At 47.6% G+C, this 16,834-nt stretch overlaps 3 protein-coding genes across 6 annotated transcripts; 1 reads left to right on the top strand and 2 right to left on the bottom strand.

Annotated features, from left to right (window-relative positions):
- Nucleotides 1-54: 54 nt before the first annotated feature.
- On the bottom strand, nt 55-9,424 carry gpbp1l1 (GC-rich promoter binding protein 1-like 1). 4 transcript variants are annotated; one of them, XM_030114489.1, is made up of 13 exons: nt 9,048-9,327; nt 8,361-8,419; nt 6,465-7,731; nt 5,909-6,023; nt 4,175-4,304; nt 2,436-2,764; nt 1,945-2,020; nt 1,670-1,866; nt 1,442-1,585; nt 1,205-1,360; nt 988-1,112; nt 814-916; nt 55-738 (listed from the first exon to the last, which is right to left on the bottom strand). In XM_030114489.1, the coding sequence occupies exons 4-13, from the start codon at nt 5,966-5,968 to the stop codon at nt 565-567; spliced, it is 1,494 nt and encodes a 497-aa protein (XP_029970349.1). In that variant the 5' UTR covers nt 5,969-6,023; nt 6,465-7,731; nt 8,361-8,419; nt 9,048-9,327; the 3' UTR covers nt 55-564. The 4 variants fall into 4 exon arrangements, with proteins under 4 accessions (XP_029970349.1, XP_029970350.1, XP_029970348.1 ...); XM_030114490.1 differs by lacking the exons at nt 8,361-8,419; nt 9,048-9,327 and adding an exon at nt 9,401-9,424; XM_030114488.1 differs by lacking the exons at nt 8,361-8,419; nt 9,048-9,327 and adding an exon at nt 9,338-9,386.
- A 160-nt stretch (nt 9,425-9,584) lies between these two features.
- Nucleotides 9,585-12,091, top strand: LOC115405060 (transmembrane protein 69-like). Its single transcript, XM_030114491.1, has 3 exons — nt 9,585-9,823; nt 9,959-10,003; nt 10,088-12,091. Exons 2-3 carry the CDS (start codon nt 9,965-9,967, stop codon nt 10,793-10,795), a joined length of 747 nt encoding a protein of 248 aa, XP_029970351.1. The 5' UTR covers nt 9,585-9,823; nt 9,959-9,964; the 3' UTR covers nt 10,796-12,091.
- ipp (intracisternal A particle-promoted polypeptide) lies at nt 11,923-16,588 on the bottom strand. Its single transcript, XM_030114486.1, has 10 exons — nt 16,538-16,588; nt 15,712-16,153; nt 15,421-15,632; nt 14,890-15,109; nt 14,625-14,780; nt 14,354-14,521; nt 14,127-14,264; nt 13,838-13,960; nt 13,487-13,707; nt 11,923-13,406 (listed from the first exon to the last, which is right to left on the bottom strand). The coding sequence occupies exons 2-10, from the start codon at nt 16,055-16,057 to the stop codon at nt 13,182-13,184; spliced, it is 1,809 nt and encodes a 602-aa protein (XP_029970346.1). The 5' UTR covers nt 16,058-16,153; nt 16,538-16,588; the 3' UTR covers nt 11,923-13,181.
- Nucleotides 16,589-16,834: the final 246 nt, after the last annotated feature.

The following is a 16,834-nucleotide window of genomic DNA, read 5'->3' as shown; positions in this document are numbered from 1 at the left end:
TCAGAAACAAATACAATTGTCTGCAAGACACTGAAAGCACCACAGGAGTCAACGTTCATATTGAAACATATCAGCTTGTCAGGAACCAATTTTTATTAATATCATTAATAATGTGTCATCAGCATCAACAATGAAATGAGTTAGTCTGTTTAAAGCAGAATCAAGTGTGCATTCATTGCCCTTCTTTTCTTGATGAACACTTCAGTTCCACAAAGCGAGGAGGGAGGGGGGGGAGGGGTCAGGGGTCGGGGGTCGAGGGGGTGCGGGGCTCGAAGGGGGCGGGGTCTGCAGTGAAGGGGGAAACGCAGGGAAAACGACGCCTGGCGGAACAGGAATCTCCCCCTCCACTGGGATATGATTGGTTTTTCCCTTGTGCAAGAACGACAAAAACAAAAAAAAAAAAAAAGAAAAAAGGAAAAAAAAAAAAAATCAAAAAGGAAATTCAGAATGGTGCTCTAGAAACGAAGATGAGAGGAAGGGGGGATTGCTTGCTGGATGTGTGTATTGGCTGCTGTCGTGTTGTTGTTGATTTTCTTTTTATTTTGTTTGTTCCGTAAAGCCACGTTAGGATCTGATGCAGTCGTCGTCGTCGGAGGTCTGGCTGCTGCTGCTACTGGTTTCGGACTCGGAGCCCTCCTCCTCGTGCGCCTCCGCCACACTCCTCCAGGGGGTGAAGTGGAGGGTGACACCCCGCGTCCTGGGGAGAACGCCGTTCCTCTGCACGCCGTTTCGCTTCAGCTGCGCGGACGACACAGACGTTTAGCGTTCGGCCGACCGATCGGATCGCCCGGGGGACGCCGGCCGGCGCCTCACCTGCTCGGTTTTCGTCTGGAACTCCCTCAGCTCGTCCTCGGTCAGGGGCAGGAAGTTGTCGTCGTTCTCCGGGTACTCCTGCCAGCCCATGGCCTTCAGCAACCTGAGGGGAGCGCAGCGACGTTACGACCCGGCCCGTGCGGCGACGAGCGGTGCGCCGGAGCGGCGGCCTACCTGTGCTCCGCCTCTAGGGAGCTGGACAGGTGCTCGGTGTCGGAGTCGCTGAGGGAGTAGGACAGGCCATTCTCGTGGCAGACCTCCTCGCTGTAGGCTTTGGGCTCCGGGGTGCTGCTTTCACCCTGAGAGGAGACACTCGCCGTCAACACTCCGAAAACCGAAGAGCCGTTTGGACGTTTTGCTGACTTTGCAGCGTGGCTTTCATCTCGCTCACCTCTCCCGACGTCCCCGGGCTGCTGCTGGTCGTCAGCTCGCCGGTGCCTTCGTCCTTCAGGGCTCGCAGGAACTCGCTCTTCCGGTCCGGACCTCGGCGCATCAGCTTCAACCTCGACGGAGCGATGTCTATAGGAGGAGTCGTGCTGGAGGGGTGCTGCGCCCAGCCGCCGAGAAGAAAGAGAGTCAGAGTCACTTATTCTCCACTGAGACGTCTGGACGAAATGACCCTGCTCACCTCTTTCGGAGGGTTGTGCTGTGGTGCACTGACGGGGGTGCTGGGTTTGGCTGCAGAGACGGGGCTGGTGAAGACTGAATCCCGGCCTGGCATGTGGAGCCCAGACTTGCTGATCTCTCTGCCACCGGATTTCCACTGGGTGCTCTGGAAGAGACGGCAGACTGCTAAATTCACACGCGCACACACACAGCCGCTTTTGCAGAAATCAAACGTTCTGCGCCGCCTCACTTTGGTGGGGGCCACGGCGGGCTTGGGGACCAGGTTCTTGTAGACGCTGGAGCCTGCGATGGGAGTTTTGCTGCCGTTGGTGGGCAGGGCGCCGGCGGTGGCGAACCCCGCGGAGAAGGCGGTGCCGGGGTCCTCCTTGGAAACCTTCTTGATAACCAGCATTTTGGACACCATCTGTTTGCCGCTCGGGGGATTTTCTGTAAGGCAGGGAAGAATTAGCAGCGGGACGGGAAAGCGAGCGGAGCGGCGGCGCGTCGTCCGGTCGGCGCTCTTACCCCACACTCCCGCGTGGGGGGCGACCGCTCGCATCGGAGTCCCAGGCTTTCCAGTTGTTTCAGGGTTGAGGGAAGGCTGGAAGAGGCAGAGACACGGCGTCTGGATGAAGTGCAAAGTGTGTTCATCTACAGATCAGCGTGTTTCCATGGGACTCTTTATTCCTCTATAAACACCAATAAAGCCTAATTTGCCAAAGGATTGACGGGCGCTTAATGCAGAAATTTTCAAAGCTGCAGTGTCAAATTTAATCGAGGAAGAAAGACGAGAAAAACGCTGTTTACTTCCGGGAGACATCGGTACGTCACAGTCGCCCCGTCCAATCAGAACGCTTCACAGACCCCGGACTGAGAGAGGATTTAATCCTGTGTTTTTTCCCATGAAAACACGATGCTCGTGAATATAATTCTGAATTACATAATCCAAAATAAGTCAATTCAGAATGAAAAACACCATGGAACCACACTCAACAGGACAAAAAGGATCTACTCACGAAGTCCTCCTCAACAAACTTCAGCTTGTCGTCCTTGCTGTCCTTGCGTTCCTCGTTGGGGAACTTGTCCTGGTACGAGGAGCCCTTGCGGGGATGGAAGTTCCCGTTGCGCTGCCGGTGCCCCCCCTGCCTGTCCCTGTCGCCCCCGACCCGTTTGGGGTGGCGTCCCTGGTGGTGGTGGCCGTCCTGGGGGCCCCGGGGGGCCCCGTGCCAGCTGGGCGTCTCCTTCCAACACGAGCCGCCCGCCAGCCCGCCGTGCCCGCCTTTAGCCACGCCCGAGTCCACAGAGTCATGCCTCAGGAGCAGAGAGGGCTGCTGCCACCCGTCACCTTCAGGGGAAACACACAGCCGACATGAAAACCACACGAAGCGCGGCGTCGGCGGCAGGAAGTGACGTCAGAACGCCGCAAGTCAGGCTAAGTCAGGTCATTTAATCACTGTGTCAATATACAGTCTAATAGTCAAGGATGGAGAGACAACCCTGAACAAAACCTTCTATAGCGCAATCTCGATGACTGACCTGAAGAAGTTTATCACTTTACTGCTGAGCAAAAGTAATTAATGCAACAAATCTTTCAGCTCCGAGCCTTGCTTCAAAGGGTTTTGCTTCAGTCATAAAACCTAAACATTTCCAATAAAAAGGCCATAAAAGAAGTTTCATTATGAGCGTCACTTTCCAAGTTACTACTTCTCTCTGTCAACAACCTTTCTGTAAATTTCTACCTTGCTCCTACACACACACACACACACACTGTGTTGCTTCCCTCTGTTTTGGTTGCGTTTGGATTTATTGAGAGACACAAGAAGAACTGGATTGTTTGTGTTCCATTCGGTTTAAGTTGAATTGAATTTATCTTCGAAGCAAACTAACATCCAGGAACTCTTCTTACATCCAGCACTCCCTTGGTTGAAGCAGTAAACTTTTGCTCGGCCACATTTTTTCCTCAGCTCAGACGAAGAACACCAGAAGTTGAATGGCAGAAATTAAATATTGTCCTCGGATAAACATGTGAAGCTTCATAGAGAAAGACGGAGCAGCTGAGAGGAAATGAAGCCAGCAGTCGTCTCACCACATGCCCTTAATCTAGTCTTTATCTGCTCCAGACCCCGGGATTAGATCGTCTTTCAGTGCGCTTGATGCCAACCATCATCTTTACCATCAGATAATTCATTTCACTTTGAATCAGTCTGGGATGTGTTAACCACCCCATAAAACTCAAAGTGACCACTCGGCGTCTAAACCTGCCTCTGGAATCAAACCGCAGAGGCCACGGATTTACAATCACTGGCCTGACAGGGTCACAGAAAAGGGTCAATAAAACCCCGCACACACCTACAGTCCACCCACTCGAGCTTTTCCTTGTCCTGCTTCTGCTGCCTGACCTCCTCCTCAGACGGTGTTGATGTGAACAAACTGCTCTTGATTGACGTCTCCCTCTGCTCCGGTTCAGTTCTCCTGCATCTGTTCAGGCGGGACGGTTTGTACTGATTTTCTTGATTAACCCTCCCGACTCAGTGACGCCGCACAACTTCCAGCTCTGCTCGGACCTGAGCTGACTGGAGCTCGAGCTAACGGATGTCATTTACAAAGGAAAAACCCATGTGGGTGTGCGTGTCCTTGAATAATTCCTCCGGAGAGTCTTGTTGCGCTTCACCGAGCTACACCGACACTCAGATGTGAGGGGATTACACAGCAGGGGTGTGAACTGGTTTAGGAGAACCCGGGTCTTCGGGGTTACCTGCTGGGGCGCGCAGGGAGCCGTTGTTGAAGAATCCATCGGAGGAGTTGTGGCGGCGGCGGCTCACAGCGGTTCGGCCGTCTCTGTGGTGGTGGGGCTCGCTTTGCTTGTCGAGGTTGGCAGCAGGGGACTGGAGGAGGGAAGTGGGCTTCGTCAGAGTGAGGACAGGCCCGATTCGGATGCTCACTTTGAAAGGTCGATTCCATCCCACCCTGTCAACACCCCCACCCCCCCAAGGGACTGGACAAAAATATTTGTGCTTTTGTGTTTAATCTTCAATCAAACTCCCTTCATGCTTCACTGTCTCTCTTCTCAGTTAAAAAAAAATGTACAAAAATAACTCCTGAGTGAAAATGTCACTCGTGGCATATTTTTCCAGCAAAATAAACAGGAACAAAAGCACATCAAAGAGACAGCAGTGGTAAGAATATGCTTTCAGAAAATCTGGACGTTCAGTCTGAGACACAGACCAGATACTCAGTCTGAATCTCAGTCATCAGTTGAGGTCCACTGTAAGAGTGACACTGAACTTTTTTATAACTGACACAACAACAGTAAAAAAACACACACACAAAAAAGAAGAAAGTCCAATAAGAGTGAAACTGTATCTGGAATGTATCGCAGAACTGGACCGACTCACTGATTCACTCCAGCTCCAGAGACCAGGAGAGGCAGTGGGAGGTGCTGCACAAAAAAACTGCATAAATGCTCATAAGAAGTGACCCTCGTTTCCTTTACTATGTGCAAAAGTTAGTCAGCCTGCTCTGCTCTCCACTGTGCTTTCAGGATAATACATCAGAAGGGAAAAACCTAACTTTCTAACAGGTGAGAGCAGTGGACACTGAACAGGTCTCCAGTCCGTCACAGGGAAAAACACAGAAGCACAAATTAAATGATCAGTTGTTTCAGTGTTTCCCTTCAAAAATAACACTGCTGCATGAAGTTCACTTTAAAACGAAGCTCTTGTGCTCTTTGTAAAGTTACACAACACAAGATGCAAAATGTGATTTTTCTTTTTCTTCTCCACACCCGATCCGACTCCATTGCAGCCGATTAAACCACTCAACAGGATAAACACCGAATCCTCCGCAACAGTTTGACCAAAGTCTGGAAATGAAGCATTATCATTCAGTCACAATGTCCAAACACGATCCTATGACAAAGCAGGTTAAGTCAGGTCAGCGAGCGACGTGTTCTTCAGGAATCCTTATTTCCACCGGAAGCCAGAAAACCTGAAGATCCATCTTACCTAAAGGTCAGGGGTCAAGCCAGTATTTATTGTTTCTCAACTGATTTAGATGGTATGTATGGATGAGTGTTCAATGTTCTGTCAAGGAATTCTGATTCTGACCAGCATCACAGCAGCAAGAAGACAAAACCTTTTCATATATTTTCTGACCAGAACTAAGACACTGATTTTTCCTATCATTGTATAAATCAGTCTGTTATGTTTCACCTTGATTGTTGCCCATGGTTGAGCTGTGAGGCAGCTGTTGTTCACAGATGTGGTAGCCGGAGGGCGTGTGCTTAAGATATAATCCAGGTTTTGATGGGACGGGGATTAAATGTGGTCAAACTGAACTAATGTTTCTGTATTGACCCTAATTTCCACCTGCCTCACACACTTCTACTGCCCCCACTGCAACACAGATTCCTCCAGGAGTTCTAACCAAATCATTTAAACAGTGATCACAGTCTCACTTCAACACACACCTTCATGATGCACACACTCACCTTGGCAGGCTGGGGAGTGGAGAAGTTAAGCCAGGCAGGGACAAAGTCATGCTGCGCCATTTAGGTCCAGTGTTTCCGGTCAGTGGATTGAGGCATCAAACCTCATGGCCAGGATCTAAGAAAAGACCCGTCAAGACCGTTTCAGTAATCAGGTTCATGTGAACTGAAGCTCACAAACATCGCTGACAGACAATCTAAGATCTGTCTAACTTTGATTTCATGTAGTCTTTTTTCAAACATCAGAAAATCTGATTTCCTTGCATAAAAGATCAGGCACAAGACAAGTCAGTCCTATTCTTAGCAGAAAGCAACAAAGCTTGTAAAGTCTGGATGGAAACAATCCCAGTACAGCAGAACGGTCGGGACTTTTTACAAAGTGTGCCACTCACAGTTTGATAGCTCACTCTGCTGAGTTCAATCTCTTCAAATTGATGTCAGCCCTCCCTCGATGTTATGGTAAAGCCCACAAATGACTACAAGGGACGAAGCAATCTAACCATTACAGCTATGCGTGTTTGTCCTTGTGTCGGTAAGTGAAGGGAAGCAGTGACATTACCCCAGAGTCTGATGCTCTGAAGTCCTCAGCCTCCTCTCGCAGCCCGGCTAAGGTCGCTCCCTCAGGCCTGTTGGCGTCGATCACAGAGCGAGTGCACCGACGGACGAGGAGCAGCACACCGGAAAGCCCTTCTCCACCTCCGCCAGGACAGTGCAGCCCCTTTCCCCAGAGGCAGGTCCCTTCGTCCAGGGTGAAACTCTTGGAGATGGGTCAAAAGACTGCAGGAATGATCTGGAACAGCTTTCCAGAGGAGCTCTGTGAAGAACGGGTTCTCCTTTGTTGAACTACAATCCAGGCGGCTCTCGTGTGGGTCACGTCTCTTATAACTGCTACAAGTCGTCAGACCAGGCAGTCTTTTTCCTGATGGGTTAATTTCCTCAACTTACTTGAACATCCAGACTGGCAAAATAAAAAAAGAGAGGGGAAAAAAAAAAAGAAAAAAAAAAAAAAAAGGTTCTGACCGGTGATTTGTCACAATAGTGAGACAGAGCAAGACTACTTCGAGCAAACAGTCTGTGAAAGTTGTCCGTCCTGAAACATGGACAGCAGTGTGTACAGCAGTTCCTCTTTGACACCAGACGGGGAGAGAGAGACCGGTGTTGTCCTGCCACACTGTGTGCCAGTATGTTTTCTGTGGTGACTCTTTCACCGAATCATTTTAAGATCTGTGTGCCGCATGCAGAAAAGAAAAAAAAAACTAAGAGACAGTCTTTTATTGGCAACGGAGGACACCGAAAACCACTGCTCACCTCATTAAACTGGTGAAGAGACTGTCCTGGTTCGAAGAAAATAATGCTCAAAGGTTTAAAGTCACATGACAATAAAGGAAGTAAGGTTTATGTTACATCGCCGTCATTTTCAGGTTGGGTTAGTGAAACTGAGTGGTAGCTGGATGATGCATTATAGTGACAATTTCTGCTCTGAATGATTTACTATCACATCTGGAAGATGCCCATTTATCTATCTGCAGTTTTCTTATGGATGCAGATACAGGACTTAGCACTGATTTCATAGATATGCAAAAAGAAAACTCAAAAAGATCAGGGGCAACAACAACAAAAAATCTTCTTCAAGAAGAAAATCCTCAAGAGAACATGGACACAACTTCTTCTCGGGAAAAACAGGCAAAAGCTGAAAAACAGCGGGTATCCAAAATCTGTCAGGTGGGTCTATCTTTTCCCTCGAGTGTGTGTTTGGCCTCTGACACACAAAGTTTCAGTGCAGTTGTTGAATTTCTTGCAAGTATTTGCACAGGGACACACTGTACCTGAAAAAAAGTGGAAGAAAAAAAATCATACATTTAGAAATAAATGAACATTTACGCTCCGTTTCCAGTTAAAAAAAAATAATACTGCGTATTGCTCAACACATATTGCTTTATCAAAAAATTATAATTAATGAGTGGGGCAGATTCAACTACTTTACTGAAGTGTTTTCTGTGATTTGGATCAAACTTACAATGAAATATCACACAAGCTTTTGGATTTTGATCAAAGTTTAGAAACAGAGCGGTTAAAACATGTTCTGAAGCAATGAAAAACATTTCTTTAAAGAGTAACAGGGTTCAACAAATAAACACATAAATAGAATAACAACAGCAAACAATCTTTGGTTGTTTAGACACATGTGAATGGATCGATCTCTTGTATCTTACAGCACTCCTTTTCTGAATTGCCTTAATAAATGCTGAAAATACCTTCAAATTCATAAGAAAGCCAGCGTCAACAAAGCTACTTTTCCTGACGTTTCAAACACATTTTGATCGGTATAAGAGAAAACTATGGTCTGTGATCTGAATCACACTGAAAGCAGGCTCCAGTGCTAAATTACGTTGGCTTTTGTAAGTGAAATATTTATACCAGTGTAAAAATAACATGGACACCATCTTTCTGGTACCTTTGCACAGACTGTAGCGCATATTAAAGGCTCAATCCTGCCAGCAACATCATGTCAACCTGAAATGACAATCCACAACAATTATATGTGTCGATCTATTGCCCAGACGTTGGGTACATCAAAATAAAAACCAAAACAAAAGCACATCATCCTGTGCAGAGACGCAGAGCAGTTCGCGAATCTCCACTGAACTATTACATAACAACCCAACATCAATGAGTGGTGGCTCCAAGCAGACTTTTACATCCCTTAGTAAGCATGCCCGCATGGATGGTGGCTGCAGAGACACATCTGAGTGGAGCTAGGACTCCTCTAAACAGCCGTGTACAGTCTGGATCACTAAGATCCACAAATGATGCGACAAACCATTTAATCTTAGTACACGCACATCGCATGAAGCTTACTAACAGTACAATGACACAGCTTGAGAGTCTGCCGAGTCAACCGATCACATAAAGTTAGTAAATGTTAGTAACTAACTACCAACGCTGACAATCGTGCCTTAACTTTAGCCTCCAGCTAACTCGGCTTAGTTATCTAAGGTTATCATTAGCGTAGCAACTGTTAGCAGCTAGCTGGCGGTAGCTAAGACGTAAAGTGGTCCAACAAAACTCCTCACGCCTTGAATGAGTTAGCACACTTTGAGGGTTTAGACCTGTAGAAATGCAGTTATTGCGCTCATGGTACCTGAAAGAGTGTATTTCGGCGGTTGTCACGGACAGAGTGTGCAGGTAAACAGAGCTGGCTTCGTTGGAACAACACAGTTTCAAAATGGCTACCTTAGCAGCGGCGGCACACATTCATCAGCCTGCTAAGAGCTAACCAGCTAACTGGCACAGTTTCATTGCGTAAAGCTCCCCGGAGAGGGAGATTAATTCACATATACATTAATTCTGCAAACACGAATGAGATAACAGCGCTTCCCCCGCGTTAATCCCGGGCCTGTGGATGTTTGTTTGGGTTTTCGTTGCTCTTACCACTGGCGCTGCCAATGCCTCAAATGTGCTGCGTTCAAGTCAAACGGTCATTATGCAACTTACCTAGGTTCCGATGTGTTTTAAAATGTCAACACGCAAAATAGTAATACTTCTTGATTTGTGTTTTCACTCAAACAAAATAAACATATTCCTAACGTGATGTTTCAATGTTTCACCAAAAACTCAGAGATTATCCCGCGGATAATATTTAAACTGTAATTTTGATACATTGAACACAACTTAATACCTCCCCGCCGCCAGCAGCCTAAAGCAATCGATGACCAAAAGCTGTCCCGCTGGGCTACAGACGACAGGCATTTAATGGAGCGCCGATAATATGGGTGCGAGTGAACGACCTCTAGTTTAGCACGCGTCTGTTATCATTCTTTCTATTTCATGTGTTTTATTGTGGCTGCAGTTTCCAGAGAAAACCAGTGGGTGAGAAAAAGGTTCAGGGACAACGCTTAGGTGGCGCCAGAACACGTGGTTTGTGGATTTGTTTTGCAGTATGGTAGTTGAATGTTCAATGCTAGTTATAACATCAACATTAGTCCCTCAATAATATGACAGTGATAGTATTGTTACTGATTTGTAGGGGGGTGTTTTGTTTGTTTGTTTCAGATAAAAATGATCTCAATGGCATCTAGGAGCAAGATCATGTCAGGGGTAAGAGTGACTTAGAAACTAAATATAGTTCAGTGTATATAGTGTCACAATGATAATACTGCTCTGTGATGTTTTTGGCCTCAGGTTCCTGGATTGAGATGTCTTCAGCACTTAACCAGAGCACCACTCTACTCAGCAAAACCTCGACTACAGCTCCACTCTTCAGTCTCCTCTGTGATTCTGCCATGGAGACACACCTCCACCAGCAGGCTGCTGGACATCAGGCCTGTCAGCTGGCAGGTTTCACGCTTCTGCAGCGGGGATCCTCAAAGCAGCACCCAGTCCAGTGACAGCAAGGGAGGGTTCAGCTTAGGCGCCCTCACCAAGGCCCCCAGACCGGCTCTTTACCTCGGTTTTTCTGGGCTCATTCCCTTCGTATCTGCCCCTCTCCTCATGGCTGCCACACAGTCCTTCTACCCTGAAGTGGCCTATGCCCAAATGGTGTACGGAGCCTCGATAGTGTCCTTCCTCGGAGGTGCCCGTTGGGGGTTCGCCCTTCCGGAAGGCAGCCCGGCTCGGCCTGACTGGATGAACCTGGGCAACAGCGTGGTGCCTTCCCTCGTGGCCTGGCTGGCGTTGCTCTGCAGGGACAGTGTTGCTGAGGGAGCCCTGATGGTGATCATGGGACTGGGCTTGTCCCTGCATTACGACCTGACCCTGCTGCCAGGCTACCCCCCCTGGTTCAAAGCCATGCGAACTGTCCTCACCTTGGTCGCAACTTTCTCACTGGTGGCCACGTTGGGTCTGAAGCAGTTCTACGCTGAGAGCAAGCTCACAGACACTGAGAAATGATTTAAGGCAAAACGCTTCCATGTGACATTGAGTGAAATGCAAATTGAATCAAAATTAGATATACTTGCGTTTATTTGAAAAGTTGGAGCAGAAGTCAACCTGAAAATCATCTTGTATTTTTTAAATTAAATAAACTATTCCACATTTCAGATATTTACTAATTAAATATGAGTTTGAAAGTGTTTTTACACTCTGCTAAAACCTTGGATAACATTTCTGGGATCAATGTTGTAGATGGTTTCCATACTTTTTCTTGTCATCACTAAACAAACAAAAACAAAACAATGGGTGCAGAATTACTTATTTAAAGGTTACTGAGTAGCTCTTTTAATTTATTAATAGATCAAATGTTGTTATTTAGGCAACAAGTCAAAGGTGGAGTCTCAAACCAGGAAAAATTACTTAAAAAAATAACTTAAGCGTCAACAAAGATCCATTGAAACTTTAAATAGGTTTGAATGGAGGTATAGTGTAAATCTTTGAGCTCTTATCTTCAGCTGCAAATCCGAAGGTGACAAATCCTACTTGTTTTTAATCGTCATGCAAACTGCAGACAAATTAATTTACAACATAGCAGCATAAAAAATGCATTAGAAAGCTACTGACAAGATATATTCCATTAAGGATGATAACATTGTAGTGTACCAGATATGACCAAAAACAAGTTTTATCTAAGACGTCCACTTGGTGTTTATCTGTCCACCCAGACACCGGAGCCCATCCTGATAGTTTGTCCTTCAATCACTGAGGAAACATAGAAAATTACACAGATAAACACATTGGGGCAATATTAGCATCAAACAATATCTTTGAAACTTTCATAAAAGTTATAGTACTAATCCTAACCTGAAAGAATGGGACAATGACATAAGAAAAAATGCTGTTTTGCACAAATCAGTGCATTTCCTGCCCGCATTTCCTGTGCATTTTTGTACCCTTGTATAGATGAGCAGGTTTAATCGGCGGTTCATCTCCAGGAAGCACCATCTCTACCTGAAGCACGGCGGTGGCAGCATCATGGCGGGGTGTTCTTTAGTCTGGATAGAGGGAAAGATGGATGCAGCTATGTGCAGACATCCTGGATGAAAACCTGCTCCAGAGAGCTCTCAACCTCAGACTGGGGCAACGAGTGAGTTTCCTTGAGCCCAGCTGGAGTGAAGTCTTAAATCTGACTGATCAGTCCTGGAGAGATCTGAAAACAGCACTGATGCTGCCATCAACCTCATACTAGTAGTTGTGCCAAGTTCGTGTTATTATATTGAAAAACACTTCAGGCTGTGAACACTTCCATTCAAATGCATGGTTGTTGTTTTTTTTTGTTTTGTTTTTTTTGCCATTCCTGGATAAAAATGACAAGGAAGACATTCAAATACGACAAACTGGGATTATACTTCCTGTGAGGGGAGAGAGCAAACCACTCCAGCACCATGTCGCCTTGACTCCAGCAGTCCAGAGATGGGAGTCCAGCCATCCAGCTAAACGCTGCTCACAAAGGAATTTATCGTTTCTCTGAAGGAGACATGACACATGACTCACTTATGAAGTTCATTTAATCTGAAAAACAAATGAAATGTTTGTTTTTTTAATCACTGATGTCAGATTACTGTTCAGCAGCCTGTGACCAGATAAAACAGTACATATTAAAAAACACTGTCGTTTTGCTCCCTCAGTCCAAACTGGAAATCTGTCGGCGTATTTCTTTGAGTGCCTCAACGTCAAGAGGCCGGGATGGAAGTTTTGGTCATTTCTGGTCCATCCCATGAGTGAAACGACACTTAAATCTATTCCCCACTGAAATGTAAGTGTAAATAGTGAGGGAGGTGCCCACATTGACATGAGCGTATGAACAACAGTGATCCAGTGGAAACAGAGAGAGCCCAGAGGCAGAAACCATCAACCACGATATGAAAGCAGCAGGGAGTTTGGACTGGATCCTCCCTCAACTGGGCTCCAGAGGTTTTCATAAGAAAAGAAAAAAACCCAAACAGCTCCCTTCATCTCAGGGCTGAACATTGTGAGCAGCTCCCACATCAAAACCTCTCCCATCATCAAAAATAGAACTCTTCCTTTGTGGAAAAACGATCGTCCTTCTCAGGAAAACTCTTTCAATATAAATAAGTTAGAAAAAAAGGAAGAAAGGTGTGCAGCCACGGTGACGATCGTCCTGTGAGAAGATGGAGTGAGTCGAACGGAGCGGAGCGAAGGCGAAGGCAGCGCTGGCAGGTTCCAGGACGAGCTGTGCTTCCATTAGATGACGAACGTTCAGGGCCGACAAACAAACAAACAAAAAGAGACGCGTCCATGTATAAATAAGACAGACAGTCAGTCAGTCCTGTGCGTTAAGGTGCAGCCCTCCCCGGCGGTGGCGGGACGGCGCTCCGGGGCGTCAGAGCACGGCCAGCCCGCCGTCGCAGCGGCTCGTGATCATGTTGCCGACCTCCGCCCAGGTGTCCAGGTGGGGGTCGTAGATCTCCACCGAGTCCACCGTCACGGGCGCGGAGAAGTCGCTGCTGGCGGCCCGCCCCCCCACGGCGTAGAGCAGCCCGTTGACGGCCGACACCGACGCCCCCGCGCGCGCCGTGGACATGGAGGCCACCTCCACCCACTTCTCCTGCGGGAACACAGACGTGGCATCAGGAATGGAACACACACTCCTGCGTCTGGTGAAAGGCGATCTCCGCTCGGCTCCACCTCTTCCGGGCAGAACTTCTCCACCGTGTCCAGGGCTCCCAGCGCCTCGTTCCAGCCGCCCACGGCGTAGATGCAGTTACTGAGGCAGGCCACTCCGACGTAGGCGCGGCGCGTGGCCATGACGGGCAGGGCGCTCCAGCGCCGGGAGATGGGGTCGTACACCTCCGCCGAGCGCAGCTCCATCCCCTCGTCGCTGATCCCTCCGATCACGTAAATGAATCCTGTCCAAAGACAAACGGGTTTGAACGGATGCCAAGAAAATCAAACAGAATCAGAAGATCCTCCAGCTGTTCATCAGAAAGCAAATCAAAGTTCCCGCATCAGAAACGTATGAAAGACAGGCCGACGCACCCTGGAGCTCACAGCAGCCGAAGTAATACCGAGGAACCGCCATGCTGCCGATGACCTCCCACTTGTTCTCCTCGGGGTCAAACCGCTCCATGGTCTTCCCGATTTCAGAGCCGATCCACCCGCCTGCAGCAGCACAGAGCACAACAATCATGAGCTTTCTTCATGTCTGAAACGCTGATTATGAACCCATAACCCGAATCAACGGCAATGATGAGTCTTGCCCGTTTTTAATGGTTTATTGACGAGGATATCGTCCATGTTTGTGGTTTCTGGCTGTTGTGTTCTGTACCGAGGGCATACAGCGCTCCATGGCAGGGGCAGACACCGACTCCACAGCGGGGGAAATTCAGAGACGCCACGGCGGCCCACTGCTTGGTGACCGGGTCGTATCTCTCCGTGCAGTCAAAAATCATAGAGTCCTTTTCTCCTACGAAGGAAACCACGAAAGTTTTACATTTTTATTCAACTTTAATCAACTTTAACTTCAAACAGAGAACCAGCTTCAGCTCGACTGACCTCCCACCACATAAATCATCCCCTCCAGGACGGCCACTCCCGGCCCGCTGCGGGCCTGGTGCAGCGACGACACCGTGGTCCAGTACTGGTTGAAGGTGTCGAAGCGCTCTACGCAGCTCAGCGCTCTGCTGTCGCTCCAGCGGCCGCCCTGCAGCCGGGTGTATCCTCCTGACACGGGAAGCTGGGAGTCAGTGCTCAGAAACTCACAGGGCTGCCAGCTTTAGTAACATCTTTCTTTCAAGAATGAGCAAACAAGAGAAGAGTACTGAACCTATAGCGTAAAGGTATTTTCTGGCCTTTCTTCTTGGTCTCATCTTAGCTGGCTGCTGCAGGCTGAACATTTTATTTTCTTTGGGAGACTTTGTGACCTCTGTGTATTCCTTCAGCAGAGTCTGCAGCGCCACCCGCAGGCTGAAGTCAGTAACACCTTAACGGAAACAAAAATAACATTTCAACTTTTGCTTCAATATATATTTTCATTCTTTACAGTGAATTACATGTGAAAAAATAATGCCTACTTTCAAATCTCCTCTCACCTTCCAGATACTTGAAGAGTCTCTGCGGGGAAAGCAGAGGGAAGCGGACTGGTTCCAGCACCTCCACCACGTGCTTTTTCCTCTTCGCAACGTCCTGGAGAACCCAGTCCATGGCTGCAGTGAACACCTGGTACTCATCCTCGATCCTCAGCTCCTCGCTTCTCAGCAGCCTCACCAGGTGATCCTTCGACAGGCCTCTGAACTCGTCTGTGACACACACCTGAAGGGAAATGTTTTTTTTTTTTTTTTTTTTAACATATTAATCCCACAAAATATTAGATCTTGATGATAAAATGGCTGTTAGTACAGGTGAGACCAAAGTGTTGCACTTTTACTCATTTCATCTCAACTCAACATCATTTGTCACCATTTGTCAAAGAGAAAAATACCTTCACTCTTCACTGCAGATTCTATGCATTATTATTTCAGCTACAGGTTAGCTAAAGTTTCTATTGTATTTGTGAAGCACTCCAATGTCTCAGCTGTAATAGAAAGCAAATGTCTGTAAACAGGACTGACATAAAGACATACCTCCAGAAAGTGAACGTGGATGTAGTTTTCTGAGAATTCAAGCATATCTAAGCAGGCGATTTGTTCCAGGAACTGAAATATGCCCACACAGTTGGAGGGATCCATATGGCCCTTGAGAAACTCTCCGCAGATGGTCACCACCTCGTTGAGCTGCAGCATGTCCGCTGCCACCATCAGCTCCTGAACGTTCTCCACAGTGACGTTGATCACCCCTGATTGAAAACAGCACGAGTTTATGAGCACAATCTGAAGAAAAACATGAGGTGGCCTCCTACGAGCACTGATGCAGACCTGTGTATATGAACTCCAGCAAAACCTCAAACACTTCAGTGTCCACTCCAAGAATCTGCACCTCGTCCTTATCGGCCTCCCTCATGCCCCCGGAGAACAGGGCGGAGAAGTAGGGGCTGCTGGCGGCCAGCACGAGTCGGTGCACTCTGAACACCCGGCTGCCCACCTTGAGCCCCACGTCACAGAAGTCCGTGCGGAGCCGCATCTTGTTCATCTGTGCCAGGATGAGGCGGGCGTAGCGGTCCGAGGCCAGCAGGGCCTGCTCCAAGGCTTGGGTTGCCATGGCAGCCGCAGCATCACCAGCGCCACCACTTCCGGTGGGGGCAGACACAGAGATGGAGGACATGGCAGATGAGCCAGGCCGACTTTACCATGGAGGCCAGGATGTCCACAACTCCTCCCTGCAGTCCTCAGCATGAAACAAGCCTGGAAGACATCAGGGCTGAAGCACAAACGCCAAAACAATGAGAGCCAGTGTGCAGAGGCGTTGTGTAACACACAGCTTGCAGCATGACCAGCAAATGAGGAACGGCGTTGACCTATATATATACTTTTAAAAAATAGTATTTTTTTACTGCCAAGAAGTGAAATGAAAAATATATATTTCAATTAATATCAATAGAACTGTTGTCACTATCTTTATAAACAACACATGCAGCAGCTGTTAGCCGCGCGTGCTAACCACCAGGAAGCTCTCCAGCCGGAATTCAAACATATTCAACCATGAGACGCAACCACAACCGTTTCCCTGCTCCAGAGGTCCACGATAAGTCTGCAGACTGTCTGGAAATGACAGCGAAACAAAGGTTTTACAAAAGCGACCTACCTCCGAGGAGCTGAGAGACGCTGCAGCTACTTCCTGTCACTCCCGTTCTCTGGATCGACTGGTCGGGTCTGAAGCTCTTCACTCCAAGCTAAAAAGTCTGAAAACACAACAAACCAACAAACCCATCCTCTGTGGAAATGAGCCCGGAGATAAAGGTCACTTTTCCTCAGACTTTCTCATTCAGCTAACGCTCATCGATAGAGCTCTTTTCACACAGCGTTTCACTTATACGAAGACATGTGTAATAGATATGAAATAAAAATAACGAAATGTGGTTAAAAACTATTTCTGTAATAT

This window comes from Salarias fasciatus, chromosome 18 (assembly GCF_902148845.1).
Source record: "Salarias fasciatus chromosome 18, fSalaFa1.1, whole genome shotgun sequence".
Lineage (NCBI taxonomy): Eukaryota > Metazoa > Chordata > Actinopteri > Blenniiformes > Blenniidae > Salarias > Salarias fasciatus.
This window is presented reverse-complemented; position numbering and strand designations above follow the sequence as displayed.

What these genes read in the sequence shown, in the direction of transcription:
- LOC115405060 (XM_030114491.1), top strand. Translation starts at nt 9,965, where the DNA reads ATGATCTCAATGGCATCTAGGAGCAAGATCATGTCAGGG. An exon ending in GGAGCAAGATCATGTCAGGG is followed by an intron (nt 10,004 to 10,087) that starts GTAAGAGTGACT and finishes TTTTGGCCTCAG; the next exon opens with GTTCCTGGATTGAGATGTCT.
- gpbp1l1 (XM_030114490.1), bottom strand. Translation starts at nt 5,968, where the DNA reads ATGGCGCAGCATGACTTTGTCCCTGCCTGGCTTAACTTCTCCACTCCC. An exon ending in AGTTTGTTGAGGAGGACTTC is followed by an intron (nt 2,021 to 2,435) that starts GTGAGTAGATCC and finishes TGCCTCTTCCAG; the next exon opens with CCTTCCCTCAACCCTGAAAC. An exon ending in CCCCCACGCGGGAGTGTGGG is followed by an intron (nt 1,867 to 1,944) that starts GTAAGAGCGCCG and finishes CCTGCCTTACAG; the next exon opens with AAAATCCCCCGAGCGGCAAA.
- ipp (XM_030114486.1), bottom strand. Translation starts at nt 16,057, where the DNA reads ATGTCCTCCATCTCTGTGTCTGCCCCCACCGGAAGTGGTGGCGCTGGT. An exon ending in GCTGGAGTTCATATACACAG is followed by an intron (nt 15,633 to 15,711) that starts GTCTGCATCAGT and finishes GTTTTCAATCAG; the next exon opens with GGGTGATCAACGTCACTGTG. An exon ending in AAAATACCTTTACGCTATAG is followed by an intron (nt 14,522 to 14,624) that starts GTTCAGTACTCT and finishes TTCCCGTGTCAG; the next exon opens with GAGGATACACCCGGCTGCAG.